This window comes from Vulpes lagopus, chromosome 1 (assembly GCF_018345385.1).
Source record: "Vulpes lagopus strain Blue_001 chromosome 1, ASM1834538v1, whole genome shotgun sequence".
NCBI lineage: Eukaryota > Metazoa > Chordata > Mammalia > Carnivora > Canidae > Vulpes > Vulpes lagopus.
Window position 1 is genome coordinate 169,908,701 of NC_054824.1, and position 24,272 is coordinate 169,932,972.

Below are 24,272 nucleotides of genomic sequence, written 5' to 3' on the forward strand. Positions count from 1 at the left end.
AGAAAAAAAAAGTCCAAAACAAAACCTCAGTGACTTCACTAAAGCTATTAATTATCTTTAAATCAAAATAAGACATGATCTATTCATTTCCATAACCCTAATTTAAGAGTCCTTTAGGGAAGGGATTAAAAGATACCCCCTCGAACATGGTGTTGGGTTTTCTCGAGCTTATTTTTTTCGTTTTTTGCACCTTGACTTGCCAAGTTATGCTAGCTTTTACTACTGACCTGTACTCTGCACCTAACTATGAATAAGTGTTACATGAAGAATTGAGCTCTGTATGTATCCTGTAAGAGAAGAGTTTGACTATATACTTACATCAGGAAATGTAAAAATGATATTCCACAAAAGGTACAAAAATACATTGTTTTCTGGGACCTTTCAAGTTCACAGCTTTCTATAATCAGGTAAATTCTTGACCCCATTATTGTCTCCTTGCTCCATTTTGGTCTTTCCTAAAGTTTTCAACATTCCTACTAAATAGATAGCTTCTAGAAGAACTTCAAATCTATTAGGTTATTTGACTCTTCAGAGGAAGTTACTACTGGGTACTCAGGGGTTGCTTTTATCTCCTTGGGGCTACATTCAGGTCTACTATCTTTATGTTTCCAGCCTTCTAAAATAACCATGGACAGCAGATAGCCTATTCCCTAAGCAGTACTTACTACAGTTCTTAAGTATATGGCCTCCAAATACAATGGTCTTAAGAGACTCAAGAAAGGGGCACTAACTAGGTGGCTCAGTTAAGCATCTACCTTCAGCTCAGGTCATGATCTCAGGGTTCTGGAATCGAGCCCCACGTCAGGCGGGAGCCTGCCTCACTTCTCCCTCTGCAACTTCCCCTGCTTGGGGCACTCTGTCAAATAAATAAAAATCTTAAAAAAAAAAAAAAAAAAAAAAGAGAGAGACTCAAGAAAGCCATCCATGGGCGAGGTTAAAAATTAACATAAGAGGTTCTAAAACCATTTTCAGAAGCACTACGGGCCACATTTCCTTGAATATGCACACAAATCAGCATCAAGATGACTATTCATTCAAACAGCTAAAGAAACAAATGACTCTGCAATCTTCCCATATTTTTGTATGCTTCTCTGACTTTTCAGCTTCTAGTATCCTTAACAGCTCTGATTTTAAAACAAAAAACCCCTTTAGCTACATACTGAAAAGAAACATTTCTTTTATTCATAAATAATTTGATGGGATTTTTCCTAAGGTGAGTATAGAGCCAAGTGCATTAAGAGTTAAAATATAGGGGCAGCCCGGGTGGCTCAGCGGTTTAGCGCCGCCTTCAGCCCAGGACATGATCCCAGTTGGGCTCCCTGCATGGAGCCTGCTTCTCCCTCTGCCTGTGTCTCTGCCTCTCTCTATCTCTCTGTGACTATCATAAATAAATTAAAATTAAAAAAAAAAATTAAAAGAAAGTTAAAATATGTATACCATCTGACCCAAAAATTCCATGTTTGTGAATTTATTTCAATGGAATAATCAAAGGAATACATAAAGATTTAGGTGCAAGTATGTTCATCTCAGTATATATAATACCAAAATGTTAGAAACAGTCTTTAAAAATCTCCATCCTTTAAGAATAACAGCATGTGCATAAAATGGAAAATTATTTTTAAAGATTTTACTTGTCAGACAAAGAAAGAGAGAGCACACACAAGTGGGGGTAGGAGGGAGTGAAGGGAGGGCAAGCAGAGGCAGAATCAGACTACCCAGTAAGCAAGGAGCCTGATGCAGGACTCAATCCTGGACCCTGGGATCACCCTTGAGCCAAAGGCAGAGACACTCAACCACTAAGTCACCCAGGCATCCCACAGATGGAAATTTTCAAGCTTAAGTTAAGTGACCATCTATAATAAACATTCCACCCAGAGAAAAAGATGGAATAATTCTCCAAAGTATCTTTCAACTTTATGATTCTATCACTTTATGAAAGAATAAAAGAGGACTAATAGAAGTGAAAGCTGTGTGTTCCTATGCAAAGGAGAATACCATTCTGTAACTCATTACTTAACATTTGTTATAGCCTATATATTAAAACCTGTGCATTTCACAGATAAAACCAGTGGAAATGACCAAATTATTTGGGAAAGGACACAACCTAGTGAAAGTTAAAAAGTGTTTATACAAAAGCCATTTTTGGCTAGATCAACTTGGCTTTGATATCTATTAGATGGCTAGTGAAAAAAACAGCTTCTCACTTCAACAGGAAATGACTTTTATTTTACTCATGACATGTGATCAACTTCTGAGTGAGAAGACAAGTTTTCAGCTCATCTGCTGAATTCTGCATCTCCTTCTATATGACTGAACTGTTTTTTGAGATGAAAAGGGTGAGTGGCAGTAAGGAAGGAGGGCAGAGCAGAGTTCAAGACTCCTCTTCTAAACAATACGCCTTCCTGAAAAATATACCTCCTATAAGACAGGTAAGCATTAAGAGCAAAGATATTAACAAAACAAACAACAAAACATTTTATTGGTCACAGTACTGGGTGCTGGAAATTTCACTATCAGGCAAAGGATTCATAGCCAGTTTTGGGAATGGGAAGGGCATTTTTTAAAAGATTTTTAATTTTTTTATTCATGAGAGATACATAGAGAGAGAGAGGCAGAGACACAGGCAGAGGGAGAAGCAGGCTCCATGCAGGGAGCCTGATATGAGACTCGATCCCGGAACTCCAGGATCATGCCCTAGGCTGAATGCAGGCACTAACCCGCTGAGCTACCCAGGGATCCCATGCAATCAAACATTTTAAGAAGAAAGTTAAGAGTCCTTTCCCAGGGGATCCCTGGGTGCTCAGCGGTTTAGCGCCTGCCTTCGGCCTAGGGCGTGATCCTGGAGTCCCGGGATCAAGTCCCACGTCGGGGTTCCTGCATGGAGCCTGCTTCTTCTTCTGCCTGTGTCTCTGCCTCTGTGTGTGTGTGTGTGTGTGTGTCTCTCATGAATAAATAAATAAATAAAATATTTTTTTTAAAAAAAGAGTCCTTTCCCAGAACAATGTAGACCTATGATACTTTTTAAGCCTAAAATGTCATTGATTTAAATGCAACATCCATTCTTTCAATAATTTAGTAATTTTTTAAGTCAAAAAGCTCAATTCTTTTTTTTTTAAAGGTTTTTAATTTATTTATTCATGAGAGACAGAGAGAGAGGCAGAGACATAGGCAAAGGGAGAAGCAGGCTCCATGCAGGGAGACTGACGTGGGACTTGATCCCAGGACTCTGGGATCACACCCTGAGCCAAAGGCAGATGCTTAACCAATGAGTCACCCAAGTGTCCCAAAAAACCCAACTCTTATATCAAACATAAGACAACAATCAAGATCTACATCAATTTCAAAAATTTTAAAAAATACGGTGTGTACATACACATAAATGCATAGGTATAAACAATTTTTGCTATTTTGAGGTTCACAACTCCTCCCCAAGTATCAGTTATGTGTCCCAGGTTAAGAGTCCCTAAGTCAAGGTCTGAGGCTGCCTACGAGGTGGTATCTGGCTTCTTTCTATACAGTGTTCTCCTTCTAAGTGCCAGAAGTACAGGGTTAGAATGGACGGGAACTGCTTCAACCCAAGGCTTGAAAGGGCTAATTAGTTCTTCCCTAAGCTCTGGGACAAACTCACAGGCATCACTTATTGCTGGTAAGGTAATACAATGTAGTAGTTAAATGAAGAATCCTGAAGGCAAATCGTTTGGTTTTGAATCCTAGTTCCACTACTTCCTGTGTTAATAACTTGGGCAATTTATTTAGTTCTTTGTGCCTTAGTTTAATGAAGGAGAAATACTAAATAAGATAATATGTATGTACATCTTAGAGTCATAATAAACTTCAAATGAGTTTAAAAAAATACCAACTGTTTCAAATAGAACCTGGCATACATAAAGCATTCAGTTAGAGTCAACCATTACCTGTTTTGTTGGCTTGCCTACTCTTGCTCTGAGTAGTAAGGTGGATCTTAAGATGGAGAGGACCAACATTTACATATTAACTTAAGGAGAAAATATTCTCAGTCTTGTCTGATTCTAGGACCAAAGATTACCTCTAGCCCAGACAAGAATGATTTACATGGTTCAGTTCAGTTTATCAGTGAAGGAGATTAGAACCAGACTTCTTTTTTTAAAAAAATAATTTTAAAGAGCCTAATGTGGCTACAAAGGGGAGTTACAAAGTAACTAGAAATAGCCTGGCCTCTAGGTGTTTCCACCTCTCAAACTCTATCAACACCAGACACCCCCCTTGTAAGCTGGCTCACTACTTACCTGAGTTACTACAATGTTACACTCTGCTGCTCGGTCATTCTGGATGAAGTCATCTAGAATAAACTGTGGAACCTGTGTGGTTTTACCACATCCAGTAGCACCTCGGATAATGACAACCGAATTTTGACTAATTGCTTCCAGGATTTCACTTTCAAATTTCTTCACAGGCAGCAACTCTCTCTCCTGTAAGATCTTTTTTTTTTTTTTGGGGGGGGGGGAGTGAGAGAAAGAGAAGAGAGAGAAGAGAGTGAGAGAGAGAGTGTGTGTGTAGGTGTGGGGCTGGGGAGAGGGCAGGGCAAGGGGAGAGAATCTTAAGTAGACTCCGTGCTGAGCACATAGCCCAACATGGGGCTCAGTCTCATGGCCCTGAGACTGTAACTTGGGCTAAAACCAAGAGTCAGGACACCCAACCAGGTAAGCCACCCAGGCACTCCCCTAAGATCTGTTTCAGAAAAGCTCCACAGCAGTCGAAGTTTATATACATTAGAAGCGACTGTCTTAATCCTAAGAAAAGTTTCCCATCTCTATGAAAACATTCCTTCCCACTGGCTTCATACTCAAAAATATATATTTTCATAAAACAATGTATATATTTATATCTCTAACAGAATATATGCTCCTCTTCACTGAATTTGTGAAGACTCTCTTTTGTGGCTTTGTCCACATCCTTATTTTCCTCCTTTCTCCCTGGACATTCCATACATTCCCCTTCTTACAACATTTTAATATTGTTTTACCTTAAAAATAGTGAAAAACACCAAAAAAACTTATCTGAATCTCCATTACATTAAGAATCCCAGGCCCTTAACTCAAAAGCAATTATCTTCAGAGGTACCTACAATTAGAAGTTTGGTAAATACCTTTGATCTACCTCCCTAGAAAGGGCAAAATGTATTTTTCACTATTATTTTGCCCATACCTAGAAAGTTCTGAACTCTGGGGACCTTATGTCTAAATACTTCAGTGACTTACTGCTGGCAAATCATGATCCTGTTCCAGCTGGTACATTAACTCATTCTTGAGGTCCATGCTTATTTGTTCTGGAGTAGCCTATAAAATCGTAAGGCAACAGTAAAACAAAAGCACATAACAGCTTCAAATTGAAAACATTTTTAAAAATCTAGAGATCTTAATGAAATATATTCAAAAGTAAAACACAAGGAGTCTGAGCTCAAAAACAATGATGGACTTACATAAGCCAGGGGCCCCTCATCAATGTTGCTACTAGTCCAAGGATTCCAATTAGACTGTGGAGGTGACCAAGGAACCACGCCCATTTGGTTTTGTCGCTGAGATGGCTCAAAGTGAGCCAATTTGCCAAGGTTCAGTACCACAGGCATAAAAGGATCATCAGGCTATTAAAAAATAAAAAACAAAAAAAGCAATACCAGTTGCTTGTCTGACTAGGAATGTTCAATACAAAGGTGAACTAAATAATTATATGCTTACTGGGGGCACGATCTCAAGATTTAGCTCCTGAATGATGTTTTGCAGCTGATGTTCTAAGTCTTGTGAGAGATTAACTTTGTAAGGCTCCACCTACAGAAAAAGGATAGCCATAAGAATTACATAACAAACATATGAGCAGTACTCAAATCTACCAGAGTTAAGGTCATGTAGTCAGCATTAAGCCTCAATATTCCTAAAGCCAACAATGAGTCAGTTCCCCATGAAAAGTTTAATAATTATTTACTTATTGCCTACTCTGAACACAGTATCATGCCAGACAGATGATCATTCCATTTCCATTTCTTGAAATAAGATTCTAAGAATTATGAATTAAACTTCTTTAGCCAAATACTAATCAAAAGCTAAATGGAATTGCAAAATATCCCTCTGGGCTACTAAGTCTAAAGACTCACTGTCTCTCCTTCTTTCTTCTTTGTAAGTCCAGAGTAAGCTTCAATTACTCCAAGGTGGTAGAGTTGTCTGACAAGTGACAGGGCACAGGACTGTGCTGCCAGTTTTTTATTTGATCCATGTTCACGTGCGAAAATCCCTATAATTTAAGTTCAAGATTACCAAAGACGATAGGATAAATCATCTGAGCAAAGAAACATCTCATCATGGCAACTAGGGTCTTAGGTACAAAAGTCTCTCTAAAATACAGAGTATATTACAGACTTTCTCATGCTAATTGCTAACCAAAAGCAATTCCATTAACAGCATATTAAATAACCATCTTGATTATAGGCAGATACTAAGATATGGACAAATCATTATAAAAGCAAAAAACTTATTTCTACCAAGTTGTCATTAATATTGCCTGGTGTTAAAACAATGAAAAAAAAAATGCAGTTTAACTTTTGAAAAGCAAAACAAAGAAAGAAATGAAAATGGGTCCAAAGTAGTTACTGAGACCAGGAGTTGGCAATCTTCTATAAAGAATCAGATCATTAAAAAAAAAAAAAAAAAGAATCAGATCATAAATAGTTTAGGTTTGGCAGGCCACATAGTTTGTCACAGCCACTCAACTCTGCTTAAAGCATGAAAGCATCCATAGACAACATCGTTTTACAAACGATGGGGCCAGGAACTAAAAATGGCTTATATATTTTTAAAGTGTTGTAAAAATAAGACAAAAATAACAACGGGTGATATGTATGTGACCCGCAAAGCTTAAAATACTTACAATCTGGCCTTTTATCAAAGTTTGTTAGCCCCTGACATAAACAAATAAGCGTCGCTGTGTTCTAATAAAATTTTGTTTATAAAACAGGTAGTGGGCTATATTTGGCCAGAGTCCTACAGTTTGCTGATCCTGGCACCAGACTGAAGCCAACAAAACTACTACTCAAATTCTTAAAGAAAATGCCAATACAAAGTTTTTCTCCTCCAGTATCATTCAACTTTAAGAGATGGCTTAAGGCAAGGAAAGGGCACAGATACCTTCAGGCCTACTAGCCAATTTAGTCAAATTAATTCTGAAGGTCAGATCAACTGCTCAAGTTGGACTGTCTTTAGCTTCTTTCCCTTAACATCCCACCCAAAGTCTAACTTATTTATAAAGTCTAGGATAAAAAAATTCAACATCAACTCCTGATGATTCATTTGAACGTTTGATTTTATGAGGAAAGTCTTTCACACATTATACATTTAAATTCTTAGTGGCAGTCGCAGAATTCTCAATCTGAAAAAAATCTTAGGCCATTTCTCTCAATTTGCAGGTAAGTAAATGAAGTCCCACCAACGTCAGTAACAAAACCAGGTACAAAGAGCCAGTTCCTTACTTTCATGCATAACACACTGCCTGCTTTAAATTTACTGTCTAAGAACAGCAAATACCTGATCCTATCTTTGCCTTTTCATTTCCTTTATGAATAACCCCAATCCATTCCTGTTTTCTCGGGCTAACTTTTCCACCTCTTCTTGACTCTGTGACTCTTAAATGCACATCCACCTTGAGGTTTCAAATGTTATCATCCAGTATATTTCTTTCTAAATTTCACCTAGCTACCTGAACAAATTCAAAAAAGACTTTTATGTAGAGAGATTTAAAAAAAATGCTCCCTGACACTAGTGGGCTCCTAAGTAGTCTACCTGCCATCTCTCACCCTTTGAAATACACTACCAGCAATGATCCTTTTTTTTTTTTTTACATGCAAACTGGGAAACCGGGCCCTCTAATTCATATAACTACTAATATTCTAAAAAACCCCAGGTTGCTACCTTTCAATTAATACTCCAACTAATAAAGCTTATATTTATGTGGCTGAAGACTATAATGTATTACTCCACTATATAAGATTCAAAGTAGCAGGGAAACAGTAACACTTACTTCTGCCCAGCTGCTTGATATAAATGGTCATTTCTGCAATAAAGCTCCTGTAAGAACATATACAAACAAGGTTAGGAATTTCACTGTTAGAAATTTCTAAATCCAGGACTCCCAAATCAGGCAGGCTTTCCAACTGCTTAGGCAAGTCACAGCAAAAAAACCATTGTAAACACTTATTTCTGTTCAATCCTAGAACAAATCAAGTATATGTGAACTTCAAATAATGTACATGGCACAAGACAACTATAATCAAAGTTGACAAGCCAACTGTTCACGAAAAGAAAATGTTAAGGTTTTAGATTCTGTGTTTACTTACTCCAAAGGTTGCAGTCTCAATAGCTAGAACACAAAGGAATTTTCCATTTAGCCTGGGGCCAAGAAATAACACAGGCCCCAAATTCTTTAAATTACAGTTTTGATTATTTTATTGCTTTGCATGGGCCACCCATTAATGACTTCTTTCTGTTAAGATAAGCTAAATATATGCATGCATGCACACATACACATGAACATACAAACACTAGGCTTGTATCTGTGGCTCCTGAGGCAGGGGTCTGCTATCTGCCTGCAGTTGGAAGCAGCCCTTGATGACAAAAAAACTTAGCTTATTTATATCACACTTATTTAAATCAGAGAACAAAATGTTTTTGGAAATCGCTAGCAGATTCTAGGGGATGAACTTAGGCCTCAATAAAGCATAAACTGTCCTTTGAAAACTATATGCTTTCTGATCCTTCCACTGGTCAGGTACATTCTAGCCTTGACTTTGTGCTGTGAATAAAAGGTTAGGTAAGGCTTAAGAAAAAAATAAATGTTAGACTCCTTCCTATACCTCTTGTGAACTGACCTTCAGGCACAGCGGCTTCAGGGGTCAAAGGCCACTGGCTTTCAGGGGAACAACATCCACCCTTTCATTAATGACACCGATGCCAGTATGTTTCTCAGCCAGGCTTAAAGTCAGCACTCAATCTCATTCTCCTCCACCTAGGGGGAACAGCGACACCAGAAATCAGTTTACAATAGTTTTCCATGTGATTGCTTAGTTCAGCCTAAGCAGCAGCACATGTGTGTATGAACACAGACCTCTGGTGTTGCTGTCTGTTATGCCTTTAAATAAAAGACATACAAGGAGATGCTGTGTCCTAGCTCCCCCAACTGTCTCTGCCTCCCTCCCTGTCATATCCTGAATTCTTCATTTCTTTGTATCAGGAGTCAATGATAAAACATTGGTATCAAAACATGTTTACAACAAGCTCCAGATACATTTATCTGTTCTTAAAATCACCAGGTGCTACTAATAAGCTAAATCAGTTCAGAAGGACAAAATATTAAAGAAAAATCAACAAATGGATCCTTCCTTTATAACCCCTGAGGGTTTTAAAAAATCTGATGTCATATTAAGTATCTGAGAATTCAGGAATGAACAAGTAGTAGAAGGCAGGGGGAGCCATGCTCTGAACATCATCTTGACCATAGTGTCAAAGTTTTATTTTAGTAGTAATGATTTTAGGATTACTAGATGTATTGGAGGGAGAACACTCTGATTTTCAAGGAAAATACTTTTAATGTATTTTGAGTAATTTTTTATAAATAAAGGACAGCAAATTAAATCATCCAGAAGGTTTCCACTGTAGCCTTCTTTACCTTCCAATAAAAATACAGTGCCCCCAGAAGAGTCTAATCCATATGAGCCTTCCTGGGAGTAATAATTACTACACCCTGGAATGCTCTCAGGAAGAATAGCAAGCAGGCTGAGAAACATACTGTCAACTATTACAATGACCTCCTTTTATGTTGTTTTATATATTTAACAGAATAAAAGTAGGCTAATTTAACTCACATACAAAGACTGAAGGTATCCTTCAGCTTTACAGTAAGTCCTTAAGCACTTCAACGGAACTCTTAAGAGTTGGCAACTTTCAAAGCTAAAGAAAATATGGATCTAGATGCAATACAGTCTACCTAAGACTTTGGAACTGAAAGGTCTAACCTGACCCATTAAAGAAATAAATCCTTGTAACTACCTTCAACAATACCACAGTGAATAAACTCACCACCTAGGGCTGATTTTTAAATCACGGACAAACCACCACTTGTGGCTATGATTTGCCTCTCAGATACAAATGAGAACCTCAAAAGTCTAGCAACACAAATGACAGATTTTGCAGGACTAAAAATCATCCTAAGTGAAAATCATGGTAAACTACTAATTACAAATCAGTGACAATTTTTCTTGTGCAAAGTATCTTCTTTTCACAATTCACTGCCAATCCACAAACTGAATCAGATAAAACATACAAAAATAGAACAATGACTATACAAAACAACTCTAACTTACTATAGAAGGAAAAGACTGAAACAAGCAAACCTGTTGTGATCAGGACCCACTTGGGTGTACTTATATTCTCCTTGGATCTTTTCCTTTTGGAAATACTGGTTCAGACGAGCCTTAGCATTTTCCAATGTCCAGTTTCCATGAAGTCCAGCATTTAAATCCACTTCTTCTGATTCTAAAGTCTATGGAATCAATAATTACAGTTGGCTGCATTAATTTTAGTTTTGTTATGCATGTCTAAGGTATAAAAATATATAACAGTATCTTCTTTGTATCATCCCCTTATAATGCAAAAACTTCTTTTTTAGGATTTTATTTATTTATTCAAGAGACACACACAGAGAGGCAGAGACACAGGCAGAAGGAGAAGCAGGCTCCATGCAGGGAGCCTAATGTGGGACTTGATCCTGGGTGTCCAGGATCAGGCCCTGGGCTGAAGGCAGCGCTAAACCACTGAGCCACCTGGGCTGCCCACAAAAACTGTTTTTAATGCTCCTATTCCTAGTCAAAATTGAAATAGAATTAGTTTCTGCTGCATCTGGTGATCCTATTATATAAACAAGCTATTAGTTAATGTACTGTGTATTTACATTATTCCTAAGAAACCTTGACAAATTTTCTTGTGTTGGCTTTAATACTTAATAAGCTTTTCTATGAAGACATATTTACTCTGAGTGCTCAGGAAATGAAGTTTACTAAGGTAACTAATTATATTTCCTGTAAAACAGTTGGGGACACATTGTACCACCAGAAAAATATGGTTTTATTTCATAGACAGTTCTAGTGATCAGTTATAATGTGTAGCTTAGGGTTATGTTGTCTTGTGTGAACAAGCAGCCTCAAGTAATAACTTAAAGAGAATCACTAAATTATTAAGTTGTGAGTATCTTAAGCCTTGCAGTGAACCAAGTACTAAGTCACAATCCTGGATATGTGACAAAGAGTGATATGATAATCTTACCGCTTGTACTTCTTGTTCTTCCTTTCTTGAATAATAATCTTTCAAGTTAGCTCCTCGATCCCAGGTGGGCCCAGGAGGACCATAGCCAGAGGCCCCGATTCCAGAATTATTTTCTATTAGGAAGAAAATTATTGTATTCTTAATTAACCAAACTGTAGGAAGATCCAAAATATTTTAAAGAATATTCTTAGATTTTGGTATTCTGTAACTAAAAAGCCAAAATTTCAATTATTTGGAAATGTGCCCCAAATCTTTATGATTTACTTGAAAAGTGTTTCATGATTGAAATAGAGGTGTAAATTGATAATCCCAAGGCTGATATGTAGGGAGGAGATACTAGCAATTATCCTAAGTGACTGACAATCTAGCATACATTTTCAAGTTCATTAAAATTAAGTTCATTAACTGATTAAATTTGTTAAAACCACTTCTTTGCTAAATATGACCTTGAGAGAAACCTGTTAGCGCTAATGATGGGGATAAGTAGAAGCTAAAAAGGTGTAAGAAAGTGATGAGTCTTGGGAAGAAAGCAGAGTAGCTAAAAACAGCTAATACGGCCTGATTATTAACTCTACTAAGTCTATGACATGCTTTTTAAAAAATTCATTCCTCACAACAATCTTATGAAATAAATACTGATATTTTCATTTCATAAATACTGGATCTGAGACTTAAATAACTTGACAAGAACCTAATCTATCCTATGCAGACCAGACCAATAAAAGCTTTGATAATACACAGAATTCAGAAACACTTTGGATCCACAAGGTATAAATCTACAATATATTTGATAGGAATAAGTTAGAAACAAGAAAGGATAATAAATAAGACCCTTTAATCAAATGTCCTAGCTTGTACAAAATCTATCCAGAAATAAAAATTAGTAATGACAGCAAGGAATTAAGCTATGTCACACTTTGTAAGAGAAATCACTGGTGATATTTGTAAATTTATGAAGGCCTTGGGTTGTCTTGACATTAGGAATTTTACTGCAGTTTTCTCTATCCAAATGAGAAAGAGATGAGGACCAAGAAGGATCGTGTGTATCTTACCACCATCATATGCACACAATCAAGTCTCTCACCTGCCTTAAGAGCCAAATGTGGAGGAAGAGGCCCTCCCATGGTTGTTGGTAAACCTCCACCCATAGTTGCTGCGGAGTCAGGTGTATCAGTAAGTGGAGGTGGAGGAGGTGCTACCTGCAAGAGGAAAAGTCAGAACAGGGTGAGTAATTTCACCCTCACAGACTAGTAAATTTTTTTATATTTAAAAGGAGGCCCATGAGTCACCCCTTCCTAACCCTGTAATAGTAATATGTTTTCAATAATTATAAAATTATGTTCTGACTTGAGGCAGAAAAGAAGGGTAGTAAAAATTACTTGTTAATTTGCCACCTGGAAATTTTACATGTGTAATATATAAACACATACAGTTTTTTAAAAGAAAGTAGGATTGGTTTATGGTGTATAGCTAAGTTTTTTCCATTTAGTAGTTTTATAAATTCATTCCACATTCATTAAGTATCTGTTAGGAACCTGCTATAGAGTCGACATTGTTCTGGGTACGGAGGATAAAATGAACAAAAGAGATGGATGTTCTGTACTTAAAGCCATATTCAAATATTCTAATTCTTACAGAACTAAATAATGAATAAAGTACGTCAAGTATAACAATACTATAGAGAAAAATGAAGTGAAAAAGAGAAATACGGACTGTGAGAACACTAAAGTGAACTGGCAAAGCCATACTTATAGGTTACACATGAAAAAAAAAAAGTGAAACGAGTGAGGATACAACCAAGAGTATGGGGAGGTGAGATTACCTGAGATTATGTTCCAAGAAAGATATAAAATATTTTATGTACATCTTCTACCTTTTTTTTTTTTTAAAGATCTGAGAGTGAGCATGCTAGAGAGAGAGAGAGACAGACAGACAGACAAAGAGCACACACAGAAGCACAAACAGGAGGGAGGGGCAGAGGGAAAGGGAGAAGCAAATGCCCCGCTGAGTAGAGTCAAGAAAGGGGCTAGATCCCAGGACCCTGGGATCATCACCTAGGCTGAAGGCAGATGCTTAACTGACTGAGCCACCCAAATGCCTCTCATCTTCTACTTCTTTAAAGATTAATCTAGATGAATTTTAGTGACTTACTATTCCATTGTATGGATGTAGTACATATAACTCAAGCTATACCATGTTGATGAACATTTAGCTTACAGCCAATCTTAAATTGTGAAACAACACTGCCATAAGCCCTTTGTACTTTGGCTTATTCCTTTCAGGAAAGATTTACTTAAGTGAAATTCCTAGGTCAAAAGCCATCAACATTTTAAAAAGCACCATAGTGCATTACTGAAAGCTTGGACTTCTGTATGTGCTCCTGCACTATATATCTGACAATCTATTTCTTCACATCATCTCCAATTCTGGGAATTACATCAAGTGTTTTACATCTTTACCAATATTAGTTTAGCTTTTTGTTACAGTAGCCTATCATTTTAATTTATTTTCTCTGCCTTTTATTCTATCTGGATATTTGTTATTCTAATTTCTAAGAATTTAACATTTCAGTGCTATTCATTTCACTCTTTGTTAAAGATACAAGCTGCAAATAATTTTTGCTGTCCTTTTCCAACTTTGTTAATGCTGCTTATTGACCAAAAGTTATTTTGTTATTTTTTTAAGATTTTATTTATTTATTCATGAGAGACACACAGAGAGAAGGCAAAGACATAGGAAGAGGGAGGAGAAGCAGGCTCCATGCAGGAAGCCCAATGTGGGACTCAATCCCAGGACTCCAGGATCACGCCCTGAGCCAAAGGCAGACACTCAACTGCTGAGCCACCCAGGCATCCCTTGTTTTTGTTTCTGTAGTCAAATCTAGTTTCTGCCTGTGAGATCCTTCATAATATGGCCTTTCCTGTCCAAGACCTATTCTGCAATATTTTCACATGTGTTTATAAATATTTTTCATTTGGAGATAGCATCATGTAAATATAGTTACTGTTATCTTACAATAATTAGAATTCTTTATTAATATGTGGACCACTTATTCTAACTTTCAAAAATTCTTCTTGGTTATTTTTCAGCATTATTTTTCCTAACTAACTTCTCTAATTTATCACATAATGTTAAACGTATAAAATTTAGGGCTGTTCTCAGGGAGAACAGCCTTTCTTACAAGAAGTAATTGATATCTTACGATAACAGAACTCCCACTCAGAAACAGTGTATGGCTCTACATTTCATAAAGTCTTCTATCTGTTGAGACAATTCTCCATAGATATCTTGTGGTTCTCTAAGTCTTACTTAACATCTTTTCGAGAATGCCTGAATAGCAAATAACCTTGGAAGGTAAAGATAGTATTTTCCTCCAGGGTAGGAAGCAGATTTGTTTCCTACTGAGGATGGAAAAGGTAGGGAGGGTGGCAGGTTTGTCAGCAGCCCCTTTCTAAGACTGAGGGTTTCTTAAACTCAGAAGTACCTCAAGCGTAATATATACTCAAAGTGCCCTCAGTATCCACATGGATCTGCTCCATATAGTCCCCAAAAGTTTTAGGGATACGTGGGAACCAACACAAACATGGAAGTACACGCTGCCTGCTATTCTATGAGTAATAATACCCTTTTGTCTCTGACTCAGAATCTTGTGTCTTCAGTAAGCAGGCTGAAATCATTAGACTGCAAGTATGGTAAAATCTCAGGGCTCTTTGTAAGACTTCATGATCTATCCTTCAATAAAAATCTGTTATACTGTTCTTAAAGGTCCATGATTTTCACTTAGGACGATTTTTAGAAGTTCTGCAATTTAATTTTTATATTTAAACTACATAGTCTTAAATTCTTTGTGATTTCACTATTACAGTGAATAGGATTTTTCCCAATTAAATTCTTTATAATAGTTCTACCGATTTTTTTTCTCTTATATACCCCTATTTTTTATTTACTGCATGACACTGAGATTGGTGGTGACCGTGCTTGGTCTTTGTCTTAACTTTACAGAAATTCCCCTAGGGCAATGCATCTCAAACTATCTGTAATGAAGAACTGGGTTTTCCCCCACCTAATCCACTGGAAACAATATTCTTGTATATATACAAAAAATGGACTCCTACTAGAATATAAAACACATACAAAATACAAGCCCAAGTTTTCTAATTATCAGATTCAACAAATGTAAAATTGCTGTCACAATTCCATTAGTATTTTTAAATGTGCAGGCATTTCTGTACTTAATTCCTTAACATTCTGAACAGCACTACTCTATGACTTGTTTTTAGTACAGGGTATACTATTATTTTTGTTATTTATTATTATTTTTAAAGAGATTTTATTTTAAGGAATCTTTACACCCAATGTGGGGCTTTAACTCAGAAACCTGAGATCAAGAGTGTGTGCTTACCAACTCAGCCAGCTAAGCACACCTATTATTTACTTTTCAACATTTATCAATGAAGTATTTTCCTACTCCATTTCCTAAGTACTTTATTGGTAATAAGCATTTGGTTTTATAAAAATTTTTAAAAAAAGATTTATGAGAGAGGGGGAGAGAGAGAGAGAGGCGAGCACACGAGTGCATGAACGAGGGGAGAGGCAGAAGGAAAAGTGGAGTGGACTCCCCACTGAGCAGGGAGACTGAGTGGGGCTTGATCCCCCTGAAATCATGGCCTGGGCTGAAGGCAGACATTTAACTTACTAAGCCACCTAAGCAGCCTTCAAATGCCTTTTTTTTTTTTTTTAAAGATTTTATTTATTTATTCATGAGAGACACAGTGAGAGAGAGAGAGAGAAGCAGATACATAAGCAGAGGGAGAAACAGGCTCCATGAAAGGAGCCCGATTTGGGATTTGATCCGGGGACTCCGGGATGACGCCCTGGGCCCAAGGCAGACACTCAACCACTGAGCCACCCAGGTGTCCCCTTCAAATGCTTTTTAAAAAAAAAGCTCTATTAAGTCAAGCACTGAGTAGATAGGTATTTTTCTCTTATGAACTAATTAAGGTGATGTAGCAAGAAGTTTGATTACCAGATTTTGCTTCAGATTTGCTGGAGGTGTCATATAAAATATGGAATGTGCACCATATTACTTTAGTAAAATATGAAAAATCCTGAATTCTCAAACCTATCTTACCACATGGATTTTTTATAAAGGACTATGAATCTTTAGCTTTTTACTATTTTCTTAATTAGATATGGGATAGACCTTTTTACAAAGATATTATTCATAATTTTTATTACCTAAAATTTTTACTCATCACTATTTCTAATTCTACAATTTGATTTTATCTCTATTAATTTCTTCCTGTTATACTTGTTTCATTTTACGGAGTTGAAAACTAGGGACCTCTGGGTGGCTCGGCAATTGAGCATCTGCCTTTAGCTCAAAGCGCGATCCAAGTTCAGAGATTGAGTCCCACGTTGGGCTTCCTGTGAGGAGCCTGCTTCTCCCTCTGTCTCTGCCTCTCTCTCTCTCTCTCTCTCTCCTCTGTCTTTCATGATTAAATTAATAAACAGGGTCTTAAAAGCACTACCAGTTTATTCATCTAAAAAATAAAAAACTATGTCTTGTGCAAAAAGTATTTGATATTCTTCTGAATAAATGACAATTCCTTTGGCCTTCCAAAGTTTTGACCTTGTTCTCTAAATAGTCTATAATTTTTAACTTTCATTTAAAATCAATGTTTAAATTCCCTAATGTTTAGGGTTTTTGCTACTTTCTCACATTACCATTTTATTGGGCCAGTATACACAGGAGCATTTCTAATACTAGGTAGGATGGGTATATTGTGAACTAATATTTGTCTTTTTCTTTCTTCCTCAAAGTTTATTTTGATACTGATACTATTTTATTTTGTATGTCATTTGTTTGCTATAGCTTTACTCATGTCTTTACTTTTAATCTGTCTAACTGAAAGATTTTATACAGATAGCATATAACTTGAAGCACAGTGCGTTTTCAAGATTAGGGCTACAAAAGCAAAGTACTCCTTATTCTAAGGACACCCTATTAGCCAAGTCACAGGAAAAATACAAAACAAAACAGTGGGTAACAATGGTGCTGCCCTCTCCTTTCCGCCACCTTGCCTACTCCAGGTCCCAAATCCTGTTCTAGGGCAGCCCAGGTGGCTCAGTGGTTTAGCGTCGCCTTCAGCCCTGGGTGTAATCCTGGAGACCCGGGATCGAGTCCTACGTCGAGCTCCCTGCATGGATCCTGCTTCTCCCTCTGCCTGTGTGTCTCTGCCTCTTTCTGTGTCACTCATGAATAAATAAATAAAATCTTAAAAAAAAAAAAAAAAAAAAAAACACCACACCAAAATCCTGTTCTACCTATTTTCTTTCAACATAAACTTAAGAAACAATTTCTTCCTCAAGTCTTGGTTGTTTTCTTTTATCATGAAAGACACACAGAGAGAGAAGCAGAGACACAGACAGAGGGAGAAGCAGGACTCCGTAGATCTGGGTCTCAGGATCATGCCCTGGACTGAACATGGTGCTAAACTGCTGAGCCACCCTGGCTGCCCCAAGTCTTGAGGTATTTGAATGGGATAACTTCTTGGTTTTCAGTGACCAGGAATATAAGGAATGGAATGCCCAAAATTAGTATTTTGAAATTCTAAACTCCAATGTGATAGTATTAGGAGGCAGGTCTTTGGGAGGTGATTAGGTCATGAAGATGAGGCCCCCATGAAAGAAATTGGTGATTTATTAAAATAACAGAGAGATCTCTTGCTTTTTCTGCCATGTGAGGATACAGTGAGAGAATCTTTCATGAACCAGGAAGTGGGCTGTCACCAGTCACTAAATCAGCCAGAGCCTAGATCTTATACTCCCCAGCCTCCAGAAGTGTGAGGATATGTTTCTGTTGTTTATAAGCCACCCAGTCAGTGTGTGATGGTACTTTGTTTTAGCAGCCTGAACTAAACAAGGAGGATTTGCTTTTTTATATTTATCAATTAAGATGAAGGCAGAGGTAAAGAGGTTATTAACCTCCAGACACTCTATGGAGCACCCTGGCTAGCTTGGTCTCCATTATAGCTGCGCATCCCCTGTGAAGAAGGGTCAGTGCGACCTAGTTAAAAGTATACATCCTGCCCATTACTTTGAAGATCAAGAAATGTAGCTGACTCTCCTAACACAAAGAAACAGAGTTAGGTAAAACAAGGACATAAACGAGTACGTCACAAGTGAAACAGAACAAAACCACAGCAAGAGACACGAGCAAAACAGATATAAGTAACATGCCTGAAAGAGACTTTAAAGTAATGATCATAAAGATACTCAACGGACTTGAAAACAGTGGAGGAGGGATCCCTGGGTGGCGCAGCGGTTTGGCGCCTGCCTTTGGCCCAGGGCGCGATCCTGGAGACCCGGGATCGAATCCCACGTCAGGCTCCCGGTGCATGGAGCCTGCTTCTCCCTCTGCCTGTGTCTCTGCCTCTCTCTCTCTCTGTGACTATCATAAATAAATAAAAAATTAAAAAAAAAAAAAAAAAAGAAAACAGTGGAGGACATCAGTGAGACCCTTATAAATATGCTGAAAGAAGCAGAGGAATGAACTAATGAACTAGAAGAGAGTAATGCAAATTAATCAAGGTGAACAAGTGAGAGAAAATTATGCAAAGTAACAGACTCAGGGAACTCAATGACTTCATCAAGCATGATGACATTCACATCATAGAAATCTCGAGGAGAGAAAAGTGGGCAGAAAATTTACCTGGAGAAATAAAAGCTAAAAACTCCCCTAATCTGGGGAAGGAAACACATATCTAGATCCAGGAGACACAGATCCCCCAACAAAATCAACCAAAGAAGGTCCACATCAAGACACAATAATTAAAATGGTAAAAAGTAGAGATAAAGGAAAAAAATGTTAAAGTAGCAAGAGAAGACAGTTACATACAAGGGAAACCCCACAGGGATATCAGTGGATTTTTCAGCAGAAACTTTGGCAGCCAGAAGAAAATGGCAATATGCAAAGTGCAGAAAGGGAAAAAATCTAGTCAAGAATATTCTATCCAGCAAAGCTATCATTTGGAATAGAAGACCTAAGTGTTTCCAAAACAAGGACAAGCTAAAAGAGTTCAGGATCATTAAACCAGCCCTACAAGAAACATTAAAAAGGACTTAAAGTGGAAAGGAAAGACCGTGAGAGCATGAAAAATAAGAAATACAAACTAGTAAAATGTATTTCTGTAAAAAATAAGTCAATCCATCCACAAAATAAAAAGATGTAGTAAAATATGATACCATATACATAAAACACTGGGGTGAAGAGGAGTAAGAATGGGTATAAACTTAAGTAATCATCGACAAATGCAGACTGCTACATACAGAGTATGTTATACACAACGTAATGGTAACCACAAATCGAAAACCATTAATGATATGCAAAGAATAAAGAGAAAGCAATCCAAGTATATTAATTACAGAAGAAACCCAGCAAATGATGAAAAAGAATCAGAGAAATATGACAAAAACAATCACAAAATAAGTTAAAAAAAAAAAACGATATTTATCTATCCTAATTACTTGGGTTCAGTGTTCCAATCAAAAGAGGGTGACAGAGGGGCACCCGGGTGGCTCAGTGGTTGAGCACCTGCCTTTGGCTCAGGTCATGATCCTGGGATCAAGTCCCACATCAGGCTCCCCCCGGGGAGCCTCCTGCTTCTCCCTCTCCCTATGTCTCTCCCTCTCCCTGTCTCTGATGAATAAATAAATAAAATCTTTAAAAAAAAAAAAAAAAAGAGGGTGACAGAATGGATAAAAAAACAAGACCAAAATGTTGCCTACAAGAGACCCACTTCAGATAGAAAGATACCTGCACACTGAAAGTAAAGGGATGGAGAAATATTTAGGTGTCAAAAAAAGCTAAGGCAGCAACACTTCAGACAAAACAGACTGTACCTATATATGTATATATATATACTGTACCAATAATATTACTAAATATTAATACATTGGAAAATCCAATAAGAAGATATAACAAATATAAATATTTATGCACCTGGCATGGCAGCATCCAAATACTTAAAGCAGTTAATAATAAACATAAAGGAAGTAATTGATGGTAATTCAATTAATAGTAGGGGACTTTAACACACCACCTACATCAATGGACAGATCATTCAAAAGGAAAATCAACAAGGAAAGAGTGACTTTCAGCGACACAGTGTATCAGACAGATTTAACAAATTATTCTGAGCATTCTATCCCAAAATAGTAGAATACACATTCTTTCAAGTGCATATGAACATTCTCCAGAATAGATCACATGAAGCCACAAAACAAGCTTCAACAAATACAAAAAGGTAGAAGTCACACAAATTTTCTGACCATATGCTATGAAATTAGATATCAACCATAAGAAAAAATTTTGAAAGACCCAAATACAGGGGGTTAAATAATATCCATTCAATAAACAATTAATGGATCAACTAACTAAGAAATCAAAGAAATCAAAAAGTACGTGGGAAAAAGTGAAAATGAAAACACAACAGTCCAAAATCTTTGAGATGCAGCAAAAGTGGTTCTAACAGGGAAGGTTATAGCAACATAAGCCTACCTCAAGAAACAAGGAAAATCTCAAATAAACAACCTAATCCGGGATCCCTGGGTGGCGCAGTGGTTTGGCGCCTGCCTTTGGCCCAGGGCGCGATCCTGGAGACCCAGGATCGAATCCCACATCAGGCTCCCGGTGCATGGAGCCTGCTTCTCCCTCCGCCTGTGTCTCTGCCTCTCTCTCTCTCTCTCTGTGACTATCATAAATAAAATAAAAATTAAAAAAAAATAAAAATAAAAAATAAACAACCTAATCCTACACTTAAAGGAGCTAGAAAAAGAACAAAGAAAACCTAAACCAGCAGAAGAAAGGAAATAAGATTAGAGCAGAAATTAATATAGAAACTAAAATAATAGAACAAATCAATGAAACCAGATGCTGGTTTTTTGAAAAAGTCAAGAAAGTTGATAAACCTCTAGCCAGACTTACCAAAAAAGAGAGAGAGAGAGAGAGAGAGAGAGAGAGAGAGAAAGGGCCCAAACATGACCACAAACTAAAGGAGACAACAACTATTACAAATAACAACTATAAGAGAGTATTATAGAACGTATACCAACAAATTAGACAAACTGGAAGATATAGGTAAATTCTTAGAAACATATAACCTACCAAGCTGAAGCAGGAAGAAATACAAAATTTGAACAAACTGATTACCAGCAAGGAGACTGAATCAATAATAAAAAGAACTCCCAAAAGGGATCCCTGGGTGGCTCAGCGGTTTGGTGCCTGCCTCTGGCCCAGGGCGTGATCCTGGAGACCTGGAATCAAGTCCCTCATCGGGCTCCCAGCATGGAGCCTGCTTCTCCCCTGCTTGTGTCTCTGCCTCTCTCTATGTCTATCATGAATAAATAAATCTTAAAAACAAAACAAAACAAAACAAAACAAAACCTCCCAACAAACAAAAGTCCAAGATCAGGTTTCACAGGCAAATTCCACCAAACATTTAAAGAGTCAAACTATTCCAAAAATAGAAGGAAAACTCCAGATTCATTCAACAAGGTCAGTATCACCCTGATACCAAAACCAGATAAATGTTACAAAAAAAAGGGAACTATACGTCAGTATCTCCAATAAACAAAGATGCAAAAATCCTCAACAAGATACTAGCAAACCAAATCCAACAATGTATTTTAAAAAATCATTCATCACAATCAAGTGGAATTTTGGGGGGGGGGGGGATGCAAGTATGGCTCAATATTTGCAAACCAATCAATGTGATACATTAATACCAATAAGAGAAAGGATAAAAACCGTATGATCATTTCAATAGATGCAGAAAAAGCATCTGACAAAGTACAACATCCATTCATGATAAAAACCCTCAACAAAGTAGGTTTGGAGGAAACATATCTCAACACAATAAAGCCATGTATGAAAAATCCATAACTAACATCATATTCACTGGTGAAAAACTTGAGAGCTTACCCACTAAGGTCAGGAACAAGACAAAGATATCCACTCTCAACACTTTTATTCAACATAGTACTGGAAGCCCTAGCCACAGCAATCAGGCAACAAAAAGAAATAAAAGATATCTAAATTGGTATTAAGAAGTCAGATTTTCACTCTTTGCAGATAATATATTACAGATACAAAACCCTGATGTTTCCATCAATAAACTTCTAGAAATGGATATAAAACCAATATGCAGAATATAAAACCAATATGCAGACATCTCTTGCATTTCTATACAATAATGAAGCAGCACAAAGAGAAATTAAGAAATCCCATTTACAGTCACACCAAAAATAAGATACTTTGGAACACACCTAAGAGGTGAAATACCTATACTCTGAAAATTATAAAACGTTGATGAAAGAAACTGAAGACACAAATGGAGATACTTCACGTTCGTGGACTGTTAAGAACAAATATTATTAAAATGTCCACACTACCCAAAGCAGAATCTACAGATTTGATGCAACCCCTATCAAAATACCAACTGCATTCTTCACAGAACTAGAACAGTCTTAAAGTTTATATGGAACCACAAAAGACCCCGAAAAGCCAAAGCAATTTTGAAAAAGAAAAACAAAGCTGGAGATACCACAATCAAAACTTTAAATTATATTACAAAGCAGTAATCAAAACAGTATAGTACTGGCACAAAAACAGACACAGAGATCAACAGAACAGACTGTCTTCAAAAATGGTGGAGGGCATCCCTGGGTGGCTCAGTGGTTTAGCGCCTGCCTTTGGCCCAGGGGGTGATCCTGGAGTCCCGGGACTAAGTCCCACATAAGGCTCCCTGCATGAAGCCTGCTTCTCCCTCTGCCTGTGTCTCTGCCTCTCTCTCTCTGACTCTCATGAATAAATAAAATCTTAAAAAAAAAAAAAAAAATGGTGCTAGGAAAACTGATCATGCAAAAGAATGAAACTGAACCACTTTCCTACACCATATATAAAAATAAAAACTCGAAATGAGTTAAAGGCCTAACGTTTAAGGCCTAAAACCATAAAAATCCTAGAAGAGAGCATCAGCACAGATATCTCGGACATTGGGTGGAAAAACATTCTAGCTCTGTCTCCCAAGGCAAGGAAATAAAAGCAAAGTAAACTACTGGGACTCTATCAAAAAGCTTCTGTACAAATAAGAGACAACCTAGTGAAATGGAGACGGTATTTACAAATGATCTATCTGATAAATGGTTAGGACCCAAAATATATAAAGAACTTATACAGTTCAACACCCAAAAAACAAATAATCCAATTAAAAATGGGTAGAAGTTGGGGCTCCTGGGTGGCTCAGTCAGCTAAGCACCTGCCTTTGGCTCAGGTTGTGGCCCCAGGGTCCTGGGATCAAGCCCTGAGTCAGGCTCCCTGCTCAGTGAGGAATCTGCTTCTCCCTCTCCCTCTCCCCCCCACAGCCACTTCTGTAGCCTCTCAAATAAATAAAATCTTAAAAAAAAAAAAAAAGGACAGAAGACATGAACACATGAACACGTATTTATCCAAAGACAAACAGATGGCCAACTGGCCTATGAAAAGATACTCAATATCATCCATCATCAGGGAAATAAAAATCAAAACAAGGGTATAAGATAGTACCCCATACCTGTCAGAATGGCTAAAATAAAAAACACAAGCAGCAACAAGTGTTGGTGAAGATGTGGAGAAAAAGGACCCTCATGTACTGTTGCTGGGAATGAAAATTGGGCATCCATTGTGGAAAATAGTATGGAGGGTCCTAAAAATTAAAAATTACAAATACCCTATGATCCAGTAACTCCACTAGAGGGTATTTACCCAAAAGTATATGAAAACACTAATTTGAAAGGATATTATGTGTCTGTAGGTATGTTGCAGAATAACTTACAATAGCCAAATTATGGTAGCAGTCTAAGTGTGTACTGATAGATGAATGGAAAAAGTGG

General features: G+C 37.3%; 1 protein-coding gene across 2 annotated transcripts in view; it reads right to left on the bottom strand.

Moving 5' to 3' along the window:
• The window catches only part of DHX9 (DExH-box helicase 9), a 60,358-nt gene that overhangs the window by 20,167 nt on the left and 15,919 nt on the right, over positions 1-24,272 (bottom strand). The window contains exons 4-12 of one of the 2 annotated variants that reach the window (XM_041760448.1): positions 12,424-12,538; positions 11,340-11,452; positions 10,412-10,560; positions 8,044-8,090; positions 6,128-6,264; positions 5,715-5,804; positions 5,459-5,620; positions 5,238-5,315; positions 4,266-4,457 (exon numbers count right to left, since the gene is read on the bottom strand). In XM_041760448.1, coding sequence (XP_041616382.1) covers positions 4,266-4,457; positions 5,238-5,315; positions 5,459-5,620; positions 5,715-5,804; positions 6,128-6,264; positions 8,044-8,090; positions 10,412-10,560; positions 11,340-11,452; positions 12,424-12,538 — 1,083 coding nt within the window. Of the gene's footprint in view, positions 1-4,265; positions 4,458-5,237; positions 5,316-5,458; positions 5,621-5,714; positions 5,805-6,127; positions 6,265-8,043; positions 8,091-8,890; positions 9,028-10,411; positions 10,561-11,339; positions 11,453-12,423; positions 12,539-24,272 lie in introns of those variants that run through there. The other variant, XM_041760454.1, reaches the window with a different exon arrangement.